At 50.1% G+C, this 21077-nt stretch overlaps 1 protein-coding gene across 1 annotated transcript in view; it reads right to left on the bottom strand.

Annotated features, from left to right (window-relative positions):
- Positions 1–15296, bottom strand: part of TOX2 (TOX high mobility group box family member 2) — a 153178-nt gene extending 137882 nt beyond the window's left edge. The window contains exon 1 of the mRNA XM_039728203.1: positions 15117–15296. Within this exon, the coding sequence (XP_039584137.1) occupies positions 15117–15218 (102 nt within the window). The 5' untranslated portion in view covers positions 15219–15296. The remainder of the gene's footprint in view (positions 1–15116) is intronic.
- Positions 15297–21077: the final 5781 nt, after the last annotated feature.

The raw sequence follows: 21077 nt of genomic DNA, 5'->3' as shown, positions 1-21077 counted from the left end.
CTGTGATGCACATCCCCACATCACACTGGCAGCTCCCAGCATCCAGCCCCACTGGGGTTTATTGCTCCAGAGCAGGAATTCATTTTGCACTCCACTAATGTAAGCCCAAAGTGCTTTCAAACAATACTCCTCTAATAGAGACATTACAAAAGCCATTATTTTCCTGTTTAGAGTCAAACTAAGCAAATACAAAGGTAACTTTATTTTAAACAGACTACCATCATCACAAACAACAGATACCAAATATTCTTTTCCAATATACAAGGAATTTAACTTCCATTTTTGCCTTCTTGAAGGAGTCAAGAATACCAGCTTGGCAAACACCAGCTTGTGCAGCAACACGATAAAGAAACTGGAAGACACTTCTCTCCAAATCCTCTTCCTTAATGAGAGTTAAGAAAGGTCTGTTTAATAATACATTTAATTTCAAGCTCTCTTTCCTCCTACTTTCTAGAAAAGCATACATTCCAATGACACACTGAAAAAAGAAATCTTTCTTTCGAAATTATTTCTAAATTGTTCCCAGTTCATGTTCTTGAAAGTATTCCCAGTTGTCTGTGACATTATCAGGCTTCCTACCCACCCCAGCAGCATCCTCAAGGACTGGGAGGGGGCTGTGTTTGCTGCTATCGCTGCAAAAATCCAAAGCAGCTCAGAGGATTTGCTCCACAGGGAACAAGCCTGATCCTGGTATCCTCCATGCCACAACTTTGCTTCTTCAGCGCATCTCTGACTTCAGCCCTGTTTTACAGAGCCTGCAGCTCCAGGTCACACTCAGCAGCAGCCACCTGGCACCTTCACCTGTACCCAGGTGATTTCTAAATGTCAGTTTTGCTGAGCAGCACAGAGAGACCTGCAAAGCTGCTCTCCCAAAGTTACCACTCCTTCCATGCAGGAAACTGAGACCTGAGCTGGGCACAGGGGGATGGAAGGCTGAGGTGACCAAGCCATGCCCTCTGGAAAGGGCAGTCTCAGGGGCAGATCCGAACAGGGCAGCAGTGGGAGCTCTTCACCAAAACCACCCAAGTGGCTCTGCACAGAGCTTCTCCCCCCGTGCCTTGCCATGGATGCCACGGGCAGTGCAGAGCTCTGGCAGCAATGCCCTGCCCTGGTTTGTAAAGCTGCTGCAGGCTGGAGGCTCCACACTGCACTCCTGCCCTCCCAGCAGATCTTCCTGCACCCCAAGGACTTCATCTGAGCACAGGCAACACAGAGCAGTGAAGGTTGTTCCTCCCAGCACCAGGACAGCCACTCAGTGCTGATGCTGAGCCTTGTTCCAAATATATCCTTGGAGCTGGAATCCTCTCCTGCAGCCCCAGCAGGACACCCAGCACACGCTGCTGCCAGTCCCAGCCCTGGTCCCCAGCCCAGATGGCAGCACTGCAGGTTTCAGTGCTCCTCTGAGGACCATCTTCTGGGTGCTGGGACACCTGGCAGGAGCACCCTCTGGAGTCCCACCATCCCTGCTCCCCTGCTGCAGGATGCATGGAGGACCAGAAGGTCCAACAGCTGCTGGAGGCTGCCAGGACATCCTCTTTACCTCCTGTCCCACTGCAGTGCCACCACAGAACCCAAACAGTGCCAGACACCAGGACAGCTTTGGCTGGATGTAGCCCCTGAGCCCCAGTCCACAGCTGGGTCCATTCCATGCCATCCTAGTTGAGAAATGGCATTTTTTGGTGGGAACTTGAGGACCATCTTCTGGGTGCTGGGACACCTGGCAGGAGCACCCTCTGGAGTCCCACCATCCCTGCTCCCCTGCTGCAGGATGCATGGAGGACCAGAAGGTCCAACAGCTGCTGGAGGCTGCCAGGACATCCTCTTTACCTCCTGTCCCACTGCAGTGCCACCACAGAACCCAAATAGTGCCAGACACCAGGACAGCTTTGGCTGGATGTAGCCCCTGAGCCCCAGTCCACAGCTGGGTCCATTCCGTGCCATCCTAATTTGAGAAATGGCATTTTTTGGTGGGAACTCGAGTCTCACATGGAAACAGTGTCCTCCACAGGCAGGTTGGTTGTTGCAGAGCATCTCACAGCTGTGCTGCACTTCAGCTTCAGGCCAGACTCCCCCAGCCAAGGAGCCAGCCTGGGCATCCTCTAGGTCTGTGCCAGTGAGGATTAACTGGACACTGCAACAGTTGGAGATGCACAGCAATCTTAAGCCTTCATCACCTTACAAAGGCTAATTCATTATCCTTTCTACTCCAAAAACAAGCTCTGCCTTCATTTACACCTTCACCGGCTCAAAGGAGGTTTCAGAGGTAAAACCTGGACAAATTTTATCAATGAGTTCAAATCTTGAGCTAAATCACAAGGAGGAATGGATTTACCCTAATCCCCTCCAAACATTCATCAACATCACCTGCCAGCTCAGCAGGATTTAATCTCTTTTTAATCTCTCAAAAGCAGTGGAGTGGATGGGGAAGAGCTTGGGCACACAGCAACGGTGGATCTCTCTTTCTCTCTTTTATTTTTTTTCTGTTTATTTTTGAGAGAATCCTGGCTGCCAAACCACACAAAGCAGCACTTGGAAATTCATTAGGATTTTGTTAGTGTCACCTTCCAGGTAAATAACTGGTTTGGACAGAACACCACCTGGCTAAGGAGAAGAGGTGCCGAGCCAGGAGCCTTGGAGGAACAGGGTGTCTCCATAAAGATCCTCCAGGAGCTCCAAGTCCACCAGCAAGCACAAGACTGCTCCGTCAGGCTCTGCCCTGGACCGAGGGCAGGGGTGGGGTGGAGATGCACCAAGTGGTAGCAGAACCCTCGCACAGCATCCGCCAGCACCGCTACAAAAACTGCTACAAAAACCGCAAAACGTGCCCAGACCGCAGCTTTGCCCCGCAGACCCCGCGACACAAACTGCCCCAGCCCAGCCCAGGGAGCTCTCCTGCCCCGCTAAAGCTGCCAGCCACAGCAGGGATGCTGGCTCAGATGACCGGGTGGTCGGGCCAGTGCCACCCGGCCCGGGCTGAGCCCAGGGACCCTGGCACAGCAGCAGGGGATGGCAGCGGAGCCGGCGCGGGGGCGAATCCCACCCAGCGCCTTGGGGAGCCCCGGGTGGGAGCGTTAGCGTGTGATTCGAGGTTTACATAACACCAGCGAGCGCTTTTGGCAGAAACAATTGGTATTAGTGAGGAAAAGGAAGCATCAGGAACAGCCGGCAGAGCAAAGAGACACCTCTCGCAGCAGCCCCCGGGCTAGGAAGAAAATAAATAACAAATGCAAAAGAAGCAACACTTGGACAGCAGAGAGGGAGAGGGGAAGCCTCCGCAGAGGGAAGCCAAGCCTGAATCGTGGCTGAGGAGAGCAGGGAATGAAACTTTCTGTTGTCACCTCCTTCCCACCCCCGTGGGACCGAGCTTTGCGCTCCACCAAGGTGCTCCAGTCACGCCTGCCGCACTCAGTCATGGCCAGGGAGAGCTGAGCCTCCCGGGGCTCCAGGGCTGCGAGGGATGAGCAGCTCCCACTCACTCTGGGCTCAGAGGAGCCCAGGCAGGGTCCCAAAGGCACGGAGCTCACTGGCCAACCCGCCCTGCAGAGCCTGGCTCCATCACTGCACCCGCAGCGCACCGCGCTCCGAAACCTTCAGTCACACAAACTGCTTCATTTTTAACTCAACTCGGCCTGGTGCTGCTGGGTTTCACTCTGGGAGGTTATGTTTGTCACAGAGTATTCCGAGTTGGAAGTGACCCACAAGGATCATTCTGGCCTGGCATGGGACAGCCCCAAGAATCCCAAACCAAATCCAGAAAAAGCCCCAGAGAAGGCTGGATCACCCCACTGGCCTTGTGAGTGGTTCCACAATGGCCAAAGGGATGAGTTTCATGTGGCCCAGCTTGCCCCTGTCCTACTGTATGTCCCACACTGCCACCAGAGGATGAGAGAATCCTAGAGGTGGGAAAACACCTCCAGGATCATCGAGTCCAACCATCAACTCAGCATTGCCAAGGCCAGCATTAAACCACGTCCCCAAGCACCACATCTCCACATTTTTGGAAGCACATGCCCTCACCCAGAGAGCAGCACAGCAACCACCAGCCCTATCTCACAGCTTCTCAGGACATCTGGTCCCTCAGCACCGTGGCCCGGTGTCCCAGTGGTGGGAAGAGCCCCAGCAGCTCTCCAGGAGCCTGTGGGTCCTGCAGCCTTCCTGCTGCATCTGTGCTAAGCAAGGAAGCAGCCTGTTCTCGAGACCTTTTAGTGCCAAGCAGAGCATCCCTTCCAAGCTGGCACCGTGCCCGTGCTCATGGCACGATGACAGTGACACAAGCTCAAGCCCCAGATCCAGCACCAGGCTCTTCCTGCCTCTGAGCTAGCCAAGATTTCCAGCTCTGGCAGCAAATGAGAAGCCCCAGTTGAGCTTCAGAACATCCAAGGAGAATTCCTCAAAACAAGAGGGTATTAAAATCCACATTTCCCAGAGAATTCAGCTATGCTATTTAAATAAAATTCCTGAAAATGGGAACTACCTGTGGCTTCACGTGCAGCTTCTGGAGGGCAGCTCTGGATAGCAGGACTTAAAATCAAACTTACCAGGAAAGTTTCCATTATAATCTTGGATATGCCTGTGATAAGGGATCCTGGTTTAGAATTCAATTTGGGTTGGAAGGGACCTTAAAGATCACGTCCCTGACATGCACAGCACAGGAAGGTGAAGGAGTGGGAAAAGAGGATGATAATTTTGTGCAAGGCTGCCGTTGATTCCAGCTCTTCACTTATTTCCTCTCCAACTGGCACATTGTGACCTTTCCAGGCAAAAAATAAAATTAAAAAATATGTAATAAATAAATAAATGAATAATATTAACGCATGCAGGGAAAGGATGGCAGAGTCAGCTCTGGAGCCTGCAGTCCAGATCCCTGCTCCCAGGACATATTCTAAATCTCAGTCAATACCACATGTTTTCCAAAGAACGAGGCATTTCACATTTTATTAATTCTAACTAAAGCCCTTTTTATTGCAAACTTTCTATTTAGCATTTGATTGCAGGCACCACCACTGAGACTCTCACTGTATTAGAGCAGAAAATCTATTGATATTTTTCTTTCCTGCCATCTCAATCCCAGAAGGTGCTATTGAAATTAGTTCAAATACACTTTCAGAGGTCCCTTCCAGCCTGAGTTACTTTATGATTTTTAACATGTATTTTTTCCTTTGGTGCTCTCACACAAATTTGGTACCCCACTTGCACAGGTGATTGAAGCTCCATGTTGTTATTCCCACCAGGATTTGGCCTCTCCTAAAAAGAAGGCCAAATATGGCAAACAACTCACTTAAAGGCCTGCAAGTTTATGAACTAAAAAGACCATTTCAATACTTTGCACCTTTTCAAAGCCCAACTCTTAAATGGAAAACCCAACTTAATAGAGTGTTCAAAAAGCCACCATTCTGGTCTGATTTAAATCAAATGGTTAAATACTCCACATGTTTGGCACAGCTAGAACTATCTGCTTTGCAAACAGATGGCCACCCACTATTAATTTGCAACCTTGACACAGAAATGCAGGTTGTCAATTAATTAAAAAACAAATGCCAGCAGTCTTCAGTTCACATTCTGACCTGCAGCCTTTTCTCTTTATCTTAAATGAAGGAAAAAATAGATATATAAAGCTACCACCTACTAATGCAAACTCTTGGCACGTAATAAATGCTGGTCTCAGCTTGAACAGATTTATCAAGTTTAAAGCACAGTGTCACCAACATCCGTCTGGGGTAGAGAGCCCAGACCATAATTCCAGTGTCAGTCCCTAAATATCCCTGGATTGAAGGCTGACCTCACTGTCTGGCTGCAGGGCTGGACCCACGGTGCTTGCTGGAAGGTTTTTCTTCCAGGGCTGTTTGATCTTCAATCAACAACGCTTATCAGTGCTAAAGTCTGCCAGCCATTCCCAAAAGTTTGATATTTTTAACAGCACATTCTTCTTCTCCTTTGAATGCTATTTAGAGACAAGATAATGTGGCAGGGGAAAAGTTGCCTCCCTGGGTTGAGCATGAACAAACAGAGCAGGATCCGATGGGGAGGAATATTTTCCATTGCTACAAGCCCCAGTTTCTGTTCTTTATGTCCCCCCGCTCCCAGTATTTCTGCTTTTTCTTCTTCATACGATATTCCAATGCTTTTTTGGGCCATTGCATAAGCTGAAACAAACCAAGATAATTCAGCTAGAATTCACTAAGGCTTTCATACATTTCATTTCCATGCTGTCAAAGTTTCTCCTCTTTTTGTTGAGGACTCCAGGGTACACTGCCCCTCTTCTGACAGTAGGGACAACAGATCTAATTCCCTAAAAATACATCATTCTTCCACTGCAGGGAAAATGTTCTGAGATGGCTCAGTGTATAAAAGCCCTCTGTTCAAAGAAGCACCCAAGAAAACAAAGAAACGGGGAATGGATCTGTTATTTATTGACAAAAAAAAGAAAAAAAAAAAGTTGGGGTTTAGTAAGTGATGCAACAAAAATCACAGAATGGTTTGGGTTCAATCTCATCTCACCCCCTGCCATGGCAGGGACACCTTCCACTGTCCCAGGCTGCTCCAAGCCCTGTCCAGCCTGGCCTTGGGCACTGCCAGGGATCCAGGGCCCAGCTGCTCTGGGCACCCTGTGCCAGGGCCTGCCCACCCTCTCAGGGAAGAATTTCTTCCCAATATCCCATCTAACCCTGCACCCCTGAAGTCATTGCCCCTTGTCCTGTCCCTCCATCCCTGGTCCCCAGTCCCTCTCCAGCTCTCCTGAGCCCCTTTAGCCCTGGCAGGGGCTCTGAGCTCTCCCTGGATCCTTCTCCTCTCCAGGTGAGCACCCCCAGCTCTCCAGCCTGGCTCAGGGCAGGGGGGCTCCAGCCTTGGGAGGGTCTCCGTGGCCTCTTCTGGACTCTCTCCAGCAGCTCCAAGTCCTTCTCATGCTGGGGGCCTTCAGCAGCCCACCCTGTGCCCTCCCAGCACCACAGAGGTCCCTGGGAGCATCTTCCCCTCTGCATAAAGGAGAGGTGAGGGTGGAATAAAGGGATGGGATCAAACAGCTCACCCTTGACCAGGGCTTTGGCTCTCAGGGGAGAAGGGAGCTCAGCCTGCACTGCTGGAACAGGGTTGAGCCCCAGCAGCTCCACACGAGGCCAAGCTCTCCATGACACTCTCCTCCCCTTCCCAGCATCATCCTTCACACTAAAACTGTTGCATTTGAGGGTTTTTAAAAGGCTTGGCAACTCCTAAAGAGCCTGCACAGCCCTACCACCTTCCCAGGGAGAGGGAGGTGCTCAGGAATAAACACTTGGTGAACCTGGCTGGAAAGGTGAAAGTTCCTTCATGGATATAAATGTGGAGATCCATATCTTTGGGAGAGAAGCCTTTCAGATATCCCAGGCTCTGCTTGCACTTCTCCATAGGCCTGAATCTCCTGCAATGGATACTCAGTGCTCAGGGTGGCTCAAATTATTCCTAAAATAACCCCCACATGTCTGGGGGGCCCTGAAATGAGCTGCTGCTCTGGACAGGGAGAGCTTGGCCAGTTCCTGGAGAGGATAAAAGGCAGAGCCATGACACAGCTCTTATCTCCCAACCTTGGCCACTGGCAAGAGCAGAGGTGGAGAGGAAGGTGATTGTTTTTTCTAAAGTGGAGAGGAAAGCACAGTGCACATGCAGCCAGCCGGGAAGAAAGGGGATGGAGCCTCCCTGAGGAGTCCAGATGGGGATGGAAATTCTGACTCACCAGTAGGTTTTGTGGGAAGAGAAACCTGCTGATGTGATCCAGCTAATCTGAGAAAAAAGGGCTCCTTGCCACTGGGAGGTGGAATGGGATCCATGGGGTCGTGGGGAAAATACAGCCTGGGTGACAGTGAGGATGGTGGCACGTCACCAGAGGGGAGGGTGGCACATGCCAGGGCTCATCTTCCACCTCCCCTGAGCACCACAGTGCCAGGGCTGTCACACACCTTCTCTCCAGGCTGGGGGTCTCTGCTGCCTGGAAGATGGTGCTCATTGGGAATGGGGAGAAGAGACTCAGAGCAGAGCTGCAGCAAGTTCTGCCACTGTCCCCACAGGTCCTTATGCTGTCACCCCCCTTTCCTGGCACCTGCTAAGTCATGAGATCCTTAGAAACCCAGGGGGAAAAAGGCAGCATGAGAGCAAGGGGCTGAGCCCTCAAACCAACAGAAAAAATTAAATCTTCTGCATTTTAAACACTGGCAAAATTGTCCTGTGTTCCAGTCGAGCCCAGAATTAGAGGTCAAGAAGCTGCCTCGGACCAAGGCTGGGCTGATTTCTGCAGATCAGGTTCCTCTGAAGCCACGTGCAGCCACCAACACAAACCAATAATCTCTCCACAAGAACAATTCCTGGCTCGGGCCCCGTTTAACACTTCCCTCCCAGTTCCCTTCGCCACAGAGCCGAGCTGCAATCTCACAGTCGTCAGGAAGAGATTTAATTATATCTGCAGAGGTCAAGCAATCCATGCAAAAGATGGGGGAGGCGGGGAGAGGTTCTGTGGCACAACGCAGAGATTCTGCCTGCAGCACGGCGGCAGCCAGGGCCATTTTTCAGGGAAGAAATGGCATCCATCAGAACAAAACCTCCAGAGGGAAACAATAGGAAAAGGTGGGGGGGGAGGGAGATAATTAAGATATTTAAATCTGGTCATACAGCTGTAAAATCAGGTGATTTAATGCTGTTTTCCGTCTTTTTTATTATTATTATTTTTAAAGAGTGGTGTGATCAGTGCTTGTTCCAGTAAGTTTTGTTGAGAAATTTCTTCCTGCTGAAGCTGAGCTGTGTATCCCCAATTACTATAATTATATATCATATATCATATATAATGCATAATATAATTTCTATCATATATTAGATAATAGATAATTTATGTACACCATAGACTATAGTGTATGCCATCTATAATTTATGTGTAATATTATAGAACATACATTATGCATTATTTAATTATATTAAAACGAGTGTAAAATCACAAAGGTGGAACATTAGAGCTCAAACCTCCAATTAGGAATTAATAGTTTGAAAGCTCTAATCACACTAACACTTCAGCCCGACTTGAGGAATACTGAATAAGATCTCAAGAGGAGGCAGAGGTGCTGCTACACGACAGTTCAGACAGAAGCCTCGCACTCACCGGATGGAAAATTGTCAGGAAAAACACATTAGCAACACAATAACTTATTTTTAATGTGGAGCTGTTAGGAAAACACAATTATATGCTTCATTTATACTGCAAGATATAACCCAACTTATGCTAAAAGCATTTAGAGCTCATTTTGTAAAAAAAAAAAAAACAACAGAGGAGTACAAAGGTAATAGGGAAAAATTACACCTCGAGGGGAAAACACTCCCCCCTCCCAGTGGGGCCAGTCTGTGGTGGTGGAGTATCCTCACCTCCTGCTCCTTGTAGCCAGCAGGAAGGAGATGCAAAGTGAAGGCAGCACGAAAACAGAGATTTTCCTGCAAATGCTGCAGAAAGATCACAATGCTAACGACAACCCCCAGGAGGGAGCTGGCAGTGCCTGTCCTTACAAGGAGGAAAAGCTGGAAGAGCTCTGCAGGGATCCAGGTGCTCTCCCACTGCCCTGGCACAAGGATCAGCATGCACCCTCCAAGTTATTGGGTGCTCTGGTCTGCACCAGAAAATTCACTTTAACAGGATGTTTTCTCTGTCATGGAGGCACAAACTGATCCTGGTGCCTGCTGCAGGCTCCGAGGTCCAAGGCAGAGCTGATCATGGATTTACTCTGCAGTTATGGTGGTGTAACACCCACAGGCTCCAGAGCACCGATTCAGGGGACAACCATTGATTTGAAGAATCATAAATAAATCAGAGAAACTTGCACAGTTTTGATCCTGAATTTTTTGTTTCTTGATGTCTCCTCTGCTACAAGGACTTCCACGGATGAGGCCCTTGACAAGGTTATTCAGAAGCAGCCCAAACAAACATGTTGTTACACACAAGTCAGACTGGTCTTCAAAACATCTCCCATTGTTCCCAAAACAACCAGATTAAAGCCTCCCCTCCGTGCATGCAGAGAGAACAACATTTTCTGTGAATGGATGGACATTCATTATTTAGCTCCCAATCCCTGACTTAAAGCCCAAGGCAAAAAAATGGAGCTTCAAACACTTTCTGCTGTGCAACCCATCAAAGACCACTCTGGAGAAGGCAGGGCTGTCCCACTGAGTAACTCAACCACTTTTCAGGGGAAGCCCTTGCTCATATTCAGGGCCTAAAAGAAAAAAATAAATTTAAAATCTACATTTGCAAATCAACAGGAGCTGCCTGCCAAATGAGAATGAAATGGGCCCCAAATTAAAAATCTGCTGGACTTTGTTCTCCATCCAAAATCCTCCATCTCCAAAGAAAGATTTATGCTACTTCAAAACAGAGTTGGCTTCGGAAGTAGGAAGGGAAAGAATGTATTTTATCTTCCAGAATGGCAAAGCACTGCTGGAACAAGGAAAAAGGGACCATGTTTATCACTGCAATGTACAGTTTATTGTAGAAATCAAACCAGAACATTTCACAGAAATGCATTTGCTGCATGGACTCAGGCTCATACAAGCTCAGACCCCATTTCTGAAGGGTTCTTAAAAGAAGAGAGCGTTGGTTGCAGACTAATACCCATCACATGACTAGTAGATTTCAATGGTGCATTGGTAAAATAGCTTGTGTCAATTTATTAGTCCAAAAGGCAAGAGAGGCTGTGTTTGGAGAGGCAAAGCCACAGGGTCCTACAAGGCAAATTTGTGAAAAGGTTTAATGGTGCTGATGAATCCCACAGAAATCCTGCAGGGTTAATAACAGGGCCCCCAAGGACCATGGGCTCTCTCAGGGTGTCACAGCAGCGTGGACTTGGTATTCCCAGGCTGAGTTCTCGTCCTCCTCCTCATCAATCCCCATCAATTCCCCTGGTTGAAAATTGGGCATTGTGCTAACCCAGTTGAACCATTGTAGCACCAGAAGCAAGCAGGAAGAATTTATATTTAAATTTATTTCTGCAGGAAGAATAGAGATGATAATTCACTCCCCAAAGATGCCCCTGGGGAGCAGGATCACTCCTGCTGCATCCCAGCATCCCTGCATGAAAGAGCTCAGGGTATCGTGCTCTGGCAGGATTCCTGTCACAGGCCTCCCTTGCCAAGGCAATTTTGCTTGGGCTGAGAAGGAAAAACTCCCTCCTGAGCTTTGTGGATCCACAAACACAATTTAGGATCTAGGAAAAACCCTTCCATGCTGCTGTATCAGCCAGCACACCAGATCCTGTCTCTAAAGCTCTGCTAAGAGCAGAACGAGCCTTGGTGTTACTAAAATGCACATTTTTTACCATACTGTGGTTTACTTACTGTGAAATAGAGCTGCAGAATCTCCCTAGAGCTCAAGTGGGAAAACCCCCCACACTTTCCCAAAGCAATTGGGGGGTGGGAAAATGCCTCACCAGGGAGCAACACCCCCTTAGGTTGTGCAGGAACACGCTGCTCTCCCCAAAACACCGGCACCGCACACGAGAGCTCAAAGCCCTGTGAAAGCTTTCCTGGCAAGCAGGCAGGAAGGGGAATGCAGCAGGTACCAGTGCCCCAGGAAAATGGCCAGAGGAGACAGAAAAAGGGGTTTAGACCCAGATTTAAACAAGGAATCCAAAGCAGAGGTAGGTGTTGCTTTAGCAGCGCTCAGGTGGCCGATGACAGCGATGGGTGTCGCAGTTTGGATGTTGGATGAGGGCTCCTCACACTTACAGCTGAACCTCCCCAGTCCCTCGTGGGCACTGTGCAGACACCAGAGGTGTTTCTGCAGTCCCAGGGATGGAGCAGTCCTGGATCCAGCCCACAGGATGGGGGGCAGTACTCCAGAGTGGGAAATGCTCGCTGCAGCTTGTCCTCCCAGGCGGCTCCTCAGCAGCCCCACACCTTGGGCTGAGCACTCTGCAGCCCTAAAAATCCTGCCCAGGAGTATCAGGCTGTGAACAGCTCCCTGGGCACCAGGAAGCTTGGAGCTGGCTCCTCTCCCCAGCTGCCAAGGCAGGGTGCTCCATGCAGGATCACCAGTAGCAGGGACTGGGTTACACAGGGAGCCCTCTTCCCCAGCTTTGATGCCACCAGTTCTCCTGATCCATCAGAACTCCACACCAAACACACTCAGCAGCAGGGAGGGGTCCTTCTCACCCTGCCTGATGGGGCAGGAGGTTTTCCACTTGTGGGTGTCCAGCCCCTCACCACCTTTTCCCTCCCTCCCAGTGGCCAACCCTTCCAGGAAAATAGGGATGCTGTGGAAGCAGGTAAAGAAAGGGTGCATCCCCTTTCTGGGGAGGCCTGGGCTGAACACACACTCCCATTTCATTATCCCTCTAAACATCCCTTGTCCTTTCAGAAATGGAAATGCTGATGTGCAATAGGCCCCTGCGTAGCTGCAGAGAGGAATTGTGGCTGACTGCAGCATGCAGGCGAGATTGGAGACCTCCTGGTAACAATATCATGTCCAGTAAGTGCACAAAACAATTCCATTAACATTTCAGGCTGCTCTGGGCTAAGGCAGCTCACGGCGATGGCAGAGCTCCGCCGTGCTCCCAGCGAGTTATTTATGCACAGTGACACTGCACAGCCCAGCTTTGCTGCCTCCCCCTAAAGAAATAAATAAATAAAGGGGAAAAAAACCCAAACCAAACAAAAATACCCTGAACAAAGCAAGCCTTTTAAATCAAAGGGCTTTAGAGCATCTCCATTAACTCAGTGAAGCAGGAGGACAGCAAAGCGCCTGTAAGTGCTCCTTGCTCAGGTCCTTCCCAGAGATGGATTTATCCGGGATATCTGCACGCCATAGTGGGAGAATTCTGATTTTTCCAGTCCACCCTACCCTCCTCTGCAGTTTTTTAAAGTGGAAATGCTTTCAGGCAGACACTGTCCCAGCCCAGCCCTGGGCTGAGCCACCAGCACCGGACAGGAGCGATGGGGTTGGGATTGGTGTGAGATTCTGGAGTTTCCCAGAGAATCCCATGTGGCTCCAGGAAGCAGGAGAACTCTTGCTCCACGGCAGGCACAAGAGAAGAGCACGCTGCTGGTGATCCTCGGCCGGATCCACCCCGCACCTGCCGGAGTTATCCGGAGGAGAAGCAGCAGGAGACGGCTCCTCCCGCGCCATCCGGGCCGCAATTGCTGCTGGAGTTACAGCCGCTCTACCTGCAGCCCGTCAGGGAAACTGAGTCAGCCCATTCCATCCCGGCTTCATTCCCGCGGCCTCATGCCACAGACAAACGTGCACGGCTGTGCATAAGCAAATGTCATTTGATAACTCAGAAAAGAAAAGAAGGGGTTGGGGGGAGGGGGATGGAAAAAGCACCCTGAGTATCAGCAAAGGGTAAGTCACTTCCTTTCTTCTGCCGCTGCCTTAAGATCCTCGGTAGCAGTGACAACAGCAGCATCTGGTGGCAGTGGTCAGTACCTGGGGCGCTCCTCTGCGCTGTCCCATCGCCCCGGCCAGCAGCAGCGCCCATCGCACCGCTGCACCCCCAGAAGAGGCCATTCCCCGCAGCCTCCCGGCCGCAGCGGCAGCGAGGAGCCGCGGATCCATTGCCACCGCCTAATCCGGGACTAATCTCGGGGATTCAGGCCACGGATGAGCTGAGGACCAGGGGCCCCGCGCCCCAGGGCTCGGCGGGGCTCCGGGGGGACGCGGCACCGCGCAGCCCCGGGGCTGAGGCGCTGCGAGCACGGCCGCCAGCCCCAGCTCCCGCACAGCACGCTGCGAGGCAAAGTAAACCGTGTTGGGATCCAACAACTTGGTAAGAGCGAGTTCCGAAAGCCAGCAGGGTCTGGGGGCAGCCGCAGTCGCCAGTGGCTCACACGATCCCAGGTTTCTGCTCTCACACACGGCGGGCGGATGTTTCGGCAGGACAAATGTCCTGCTCCCAGGTGATCCGGCTCTCGTTAGTATTTTAAGAGCTTATTTAATGTTTTAAGAGCAACGGTAATGATAATAAAACACTTTGAAGCCAGCAGTACGCAGATACAGGCGAAAACAACGAAAGTTGTTTCCTTTCAGTATAATCCGGCATCTCAAAATAAACGAGAACTATTCGGTTTGCTACAACTTAATAAAAAGAGATAAATAACCCACTGACAGAGAAACAGTTAAATACATCTCTTGATACATTAAGATTAATTTGCCGCGTCTGGGAAGCCGCACGCATTTCCCTCTGCTCGTGTTTTAAGAGTTTGATCCCAAAGTGTCACCACAGTGAGGTGAGCCGAGAGCATCCTGAGCTGCTGTACCGACGCAGGAGAGCATTTTCTCCTTTTATTATCTTTTTTCGACGCAATTACCCGAATTTGGCCCGGAAGGCAGCAAGGATTACGTCTGGGATGATCCCCCTCCCTCCAAAGAGATCTGGATCCCAGGGCTTTGTAGCTGAAACATCAGCGCTCTTTACCCACAGCGAGCAAGGCGACACTCGCAGAAAACTCCTTATCCCTGAAGTAGCATCTATCCCCTTCGCTTCGCTGTCTCCAGGATGAGGGAAATTTCCTAGAGCACCTCCGCGCTCTCAAATATCCCCTGCGCATCCCTCTCCCGTTACAAGTGCAGGCTGCTTCGCCTCGCAGCTGCAGCGAGCGGGGAAAACGTGAGTGATGGAGGTCTGCCTGCCGTGCTGGGGGTCTGGGGGCACACGGACACCCCAGCCCGGAGCTGGGTGCCCCGTCCGCAGGAGCGCAGCGGCAGGTGAGGGACGGAGGCGAGCGACGGGGCCGGACCCCGCTCGGGAGGAGCCGCGACCCGGCCCGGCGGCTCCGCAGCTCGAGAAGAAGGTGCAAAACAACAACGCGGCGAAGAACAACAGCAAAAAAGTACCCGACAACAACCCAACAACAACCCCCGCAGGGTGCGCATCGCCCCGGGCCGGGCGCTCCCGGAGCGGAGGAGGTTGAACCGAGCCCGCACGGACACACGGACACACGGACACGGCGCTCCGCTGCCCCCGCCCGCTGCGGGACCCGACGGCTCCCCCCGCTCCGCTTCCAGACCACTTTCAAAATTCCCTCCCGCGGCAGCCGGCGCCGCCGGCACTTTCCCTCCCCGCTCCCGCGCCCGCGGAGCAGCGGCGGGACGCGCCGAGCCCGGGCCCCCCCGGTACCTTGTTGCAGTGATAATAATCCAGCGGGCCGAGGCAAGTGGGGTCCGCGCCGGGCAGCGAGCCCACGGCGGGGGGGGCGGAGGGGTAGAACCGAACGTCCATGCCGGGGCTGCGGGCGGCGGCAGGCGGGGGCTCCAGCGGGCATGGACCCGGCTGCGGCGGCGGCGGTGCCTCTGGCGCGGGGAGAGGGCCGCCCGGCCCCGTGCCCGGCCGCCCCGGCGAGGGGAAGGCTGCCGCAGCCGCACAGCCCGCACCGCTGCCCGCCGGGCACCCTGGCGCGCCTGCCGTGCCGCACAGCCCGCACCGTGCCCCGTGTGCCTCTCCCGACACGGGACGGTGCCCAGCGGCTTCGTTCCCCTTCTTCCCCGCTGGTGAAGGATGCTGTCCAGCGCGCTGATCCTCCCTCAGAGGGAACCCCAAATAGGTGCCCCGTTTAGAACCCCTAAGCACGCCCTGTTCCTCCCCAGCCTGGAGAGAACAGCCAGGCTCAACCTCTGCACCTGGCGGTGGCTTCCTGCTCCCCAGGGCACGGACACCCCCATTGTCCCCCCGCCTCGGCTTTCCACACATCCCATCCACGCATCTTTGTAATTCCCGCTGCTGGAAGGCAGCTCCATCCACGACCACCCTCCCGGCCATCCCTCCTGATTGCCACGGGCCGGCATTTTCCGGACACATGGAAAAGGAAAACCCGAGCGTGTCCGTGGGGAGGGAGGATGCCCGGAGGTGAGCAGGCTGGGCGGGCAGGGCTCTCCCTCCCTTCCCCGCTGCCGCAGGCTCCGCTCTCTCCCGCTCCCTTCCAGCGGCTCCCAACAGATCCCTCTGGAAGAGCAGCCCAGAGGGAGAGCGTGTTATGTACGGAGTGGTTTTGGTACGTTATCCCATCCCCACGCACAGGGAAACGCTTGAAAGTTGCAATAACTGGTCCATAGGCTGGCAAAGAGCTGGGACAGGGCTGGTGGAGTCAGTTTGCTGGCAAATCTCCAAGAGAAATTGCCTTTTTTTTTTTCTTTTCTTAGAAAAAGCCCTCCTGACTGACTCCGAAGGCTTATTTCCAACATGCACCCTTCAGGACTCTCTGGAGCTGGAAAACTGAGCTAAATAAATGCTGAGTTCTTCCTGCAGTGTCTTCCATTGCAAGAGTGGGGCCAATTCCTGCCAAATTCAGGGAGCGGGGAGGCGGGCTCGAGGTTTCGAGGGAATGCCAGCTCCAGGAATCAAGTGATTATGTAAAAATCTCAGCTCTCATTTAAATTAAAAACAAGATTTCGGCTGTCATGGTGGTGGAAAAAATTGATTTAAGGATAAAAATTGACTTGGGCACAAAAACTACTTCACATTTATTATTATTTTTCAAACTGTGATTTTTTTGTGGAGAACCAGCATCGATCCTTTTGCTTTTAGCAGCGAAGCAGGTTGGCTTCAGGAGCTCTCCACCAGGGAAGCTGCTCCGAGGGCTCCCAGTCAAAGGCATAATAGAGATGTCTAATATTTTGCATTAAAACTTTGAATATCTGAGCTCCACGGATCTGTGCCCTTCCTGATTTACACATCCCCTGAAAGGACTGGTTTTCCTGTCTCCCTGTTTCAGCAAATACTGAACTGACATGTCACATTATTAGAGCTTCATTATTTTTATAAAACCTTCCCAAGTAGAGTGACTGGTATATTATGAAGTATAAATAATTAAAATAATAGAGATGTAAAAATAATGGAACAAAGTGTATTTTATGATGCATTATTCTGGCTTGTTTATCCACAAAGTCAGTATTTAGTAAGCAGCCTCTGAGTCATTAGCAAGGTTTGACTGTATTATTATCTTTATTAATTATCGTAATTATTACATTTCTTATATTGTGGAGTCATTGCTAGTGGCTTTGCAGTTAAGGTGGAATTTACTTTCCCACTAAAAGCAGGATTCAATTCTGTTGTTTGGTACAAAAAATGAACACATTTCATCACCAAACATGCAGCACCTCCCCGGCAGATACAACCCAATTGATCTGCAGTGCCTGAGCCACTCCATTGCTCCTTTTCAGACCCTCTCAAAGCTCATTTTTTTCCCAATTTCCTCAGATTTACACAGCTCAACCCTGTCCAACTTTGCATGTTCATCTGCCTCCGTTAGACCTCGAACAGAGACTGATCTGAGACACCCGGCATGGCAGAGAGTTATTGCTATTAATGGCCAGAATGCTTTTATATTTATTTATTTATTTATTTATTTATTTATTTATTTATTTATGTATTTATATGTACACATATGTATGCCAAGGGAAGCTGGCAGAGGGAATGCTCCTCATCAGAGCAATGTTCTCACAGCTCACCTCATGTGTCCAAGTGCTTCTCCTCCTCTGTCAGAAGAAGACAACCCAGTGGAGCTGAGCCTCACCCCCAGCCAGGGCCTGGGTGCCCATGGGTGCCTGCATGGTCCCTTCATGGTTCTCTGCCCATGCCCCAGCAGCTCCTGCCCCTGCCCAGCCTCACCATGCATGCAGGAAGCCTCCAGCTTGTGCCTGCTGCTGAATCCTCCTTCAGCCTGTTTTTCCCGGTTTTTCCCTGTGTTTTGTCCTGGTGGCACTTTGCTGTTGAGCAGCCGTGGGTCTGCCAGGGGATGCAGATTTGTGTGAGCTCCTGCTCTCCTCCAGCACCTCTCCATGTAGGATCAACAGTGCACCATGGAATGGTCCCAGGGCTGGAGCCCCTCTGCTCTGGAGCCAGGCTGGGAGAGCTGCAGGTGTCCAGCGTGGAGAAGAGAAGGCTCCAGGGAGAATTTAGGACCCCTTCCAGTGCTGAAGGGAGCCTTGAAGAAAGATTGGGACAGACCTATTTTCATGTATGTCCTTGCTGTGATACCACAACAGATCAAGACTTTGGGTTTTGCCCAGGTGTCCACAGGTGACAGGAGTGCTCTGGGATGGCTGAAAGGAACCAGCAATACCACTGGAGCTGCAGGATCCCCAAGCAGCCAAGCAGGCTGCAAACACCGGGATCTTTTCCTTTCTTGTCCCCAAAACCCCAGAATGTTTGCAGTTGCTTTGGCCAGGCAGCTGAATGAGGAGCTCCCAACATGACAACTCACATTTCATGGCTAACATTAGCTCTGGAACAGAAACAGCAGAGTGTGATTATCTCAGCAATCCCATTTAAGCCACATGGACTCCTCACAAAGAAGGGAAAACTCTACAGTGAGTATTTCTAAATATTAGGCTAAATCTGAACAATCATCATTTCAAAGGCACCTTTCAGAAGCAGGAAAAAGCCTCCAAATCTATCAGTTTCATTATTTGTTTCAAAGTAGTCCTCCTTCTCTCAACAAACCATCTAAAAAGCCTGCTGAACAATTTTTAAAATAATTTAGCACAGTGCAGTTTATTACTTTAAAATACTGATATCATTTTCCCCACTGTATTATGCAGCTATATTTTGACATTTTAGTCTTATCCCCAGTTTATGTCTGAGAATGATTTAATTCAAGAGCTACACTCCTCGTTCCCACTTGGAAGTAGAGGGATCTCTAAATATTCAGTAGTTTCAGTGGTCATAAAAAATGCTGAACAAATGGATAAAACCAATTGCCAATAAACACAATGCAAATGTGTACATTTAAATGCAGTGAAATTGGATTAATTAAATCCACATTGCATCTGGATTTACATGTAATACAAACCAAAATTAAATGCAGCTCAAGAGCTTCCTGTGACTTTAAAATGGGCTGATTGAAAACATCATCATTTACCTGTGTGGGCTCTGGGTCAGGAACTGTGCTGGTAAATAGAAACATTCACAATCTAGATAAGCCAGATCTGACCCACAAATCAAGGTTATGAATTTGGCATTTCATGTAGTTTAAAATCTAATGTAAAATTACATCTCTCTGCTAACAAAACAGATGGTATTAGGCCTTCTTTTTGGCATTGGGTTTTGGTACCTGTCCAAAAAATCTTCTTGACATCCTTTAAATGCAGCTATTTAACCACCTGTCACTTTGCTTTAGATGCCCATTGAATTTCTGACAGGAAAAACATTATTTTGTCTACACATTATTTCATGACACAAGAAACGTAGCACATATACAGCAAAGTTTACACATTGTGCGAAAATCTCTTTGAAAAAAAAGAAGAGAGTTGTTACATGCTACCGAGGCAATTACTCCATAATTAATGTCATTGATAGGATAAAACATTCCAGAAACCCAAATACAACAAAACAAAACAAGCTCAAACATGACAGGGAAGTATTAAGGACACTCAAAACATCGACTGACGATTTTCTTCTGTCTGAGTGAAAACATCTCACCTTTGGTCAAACACCAACCTGGCTGTGCATATAAGCAAATAATTTCCCCCCCCAAAAAAATCTTCATTAGCAGGAATATGCTAAAGTCAAAAGGTCCCAATACTGTAAAATACATCAGCAAGTTTCTTCTCGTGTTCAGGAGGATACAAGTGCTTGATGCATCAAACCTTGGAACCATTCTTCATAAAATCATGGAATGGTTTGGGTTGGAAAAGACCTTTAAAAGCATCATATTTCACCCCCTGCCATGGGCAGGGACACCTTCCATCATCCCAGGTTGCTGTAAGCCCCATCCAGCCTGGCCTTGGACACTCCCAGGGATGGGGCAACCAGAGATTCCTTGGACAACCTTCCTCCTGACCATCAGGATCTTCTCAAAAGTCACATCTGTTCACTTCTGCTGCCCAGAGGTTTCAACACATGAGAAAAGGAAGAACCTTGTCCTTAACCTCACCTCCTTAAACCCATACCCAGAGCCATTCCTGATTTTTCAAAGCCTCCCAGATGTGCAGAAAATGAATTTACTTGCCAGCAGCAGCCTTGGGAGGCAGCTGCAGGTGGCTTCCTTGAAACCCTGACCTTGGCTCTGTGCCCACACGTGTCCTGAGTTTGCATTTGGCTTTGGTCATTATTTGCCTGTTTGGCTGCCTGGGAGCCTCATCTCCCAGGGAAGTGTAACAGCTTCTCTCCTTCCTTCTGGTGCTCCATGGGAAGGAAGGACCCTGAATGGTTTGTGCTTGTTGAAACCTGACCTGGCCTGAGATGATCCTCCAAATTTGGGGCAGCAAAATAAGCTGCAGAGAGAGGAGTTTGCATTCTGGGGAGGAGAGAGGACCCAGGACTGGTTGGAGATGCAGGCTGGACCCATCTGGGGGAATTCTGGACAGCATTGCCCCAGCTCTCACCTTGGCACACTGAGCACTGGCACACCATGCTGCTGTTCAGAATTCCTCCAGGAAAACATAAACTTTTCGCAGGGAAACTGTAAGCCAAGAATGGGAATGCAGTCCAGGAGCAGAAATGTATCTCACACAGGGTTTGCAAGGTCTACCCCAAAGCCAAACAGAAGGATTGCAGGAATAAAGAGGTGAGTGAGCTCTGCCACCCTTTGGGGAAGGTGCCACGGGACAACCCAGGAGCTTGGGGCAAGAGCAACAATCCAGCCCAGATCCAGTCAGAGACTGTCCCCTCCCCAAGGCACTGCCCTCCTTGATCACCTGTTTCCCCATGGAAGAATTTTTACTTTGTGAGAAATCAGTAAATTCACTTTTTTTTTCATTTCTGCCCACATGAAGGGAGTGTGGGGGAATTCTGGACAGCATTGCCCCAGCTCTCACCTTGGCACACTGAGCACTGGCACACCATGCTGCTGTTCAGAATTCCTCCAGGAAAACATAAACTTTTCGCAGGAAAACTGTGAGCCGAGAATAGGAAACTATGTCCAGGAGCAGCTGCAATCCACCCCACATCCCATCCTCAGCCAGGCAAATCCAGAGCTACTCCATTTCCCAGGGTGTGGGATACGTAGTGAATAAGGTTTCTGTTAACTAAGTGCTACAAAAAACATTCAAAATAATTTGTCAGGGTCTTGTGCCACTTGTAAAATAGAGGAAATTAATCCCAGGTGCCTCCCCAGCCACTGGCAAGAGAATTACTCCAGAG

This window comes from Passer montanus, unplaced genomic scaffold, assembly GCF_014805655.1.
Source record: "Passer montanus isolate IOZ18808 unplaced genomic scaffold, ASM1480565v1 scaffold64, whole genome shotgun sequence".
Taxonomy (NCBI): Eukaryota; Metazoa; Chordata; class Aves; order Passeriformes; family Passeridae; genus Passer; species Passer montanus.
The sequence above is the reverse complement of the archived record's forward strand: the minus strand, read 5'-3'. Positions and strand labels throughout refer to the sequence as shown.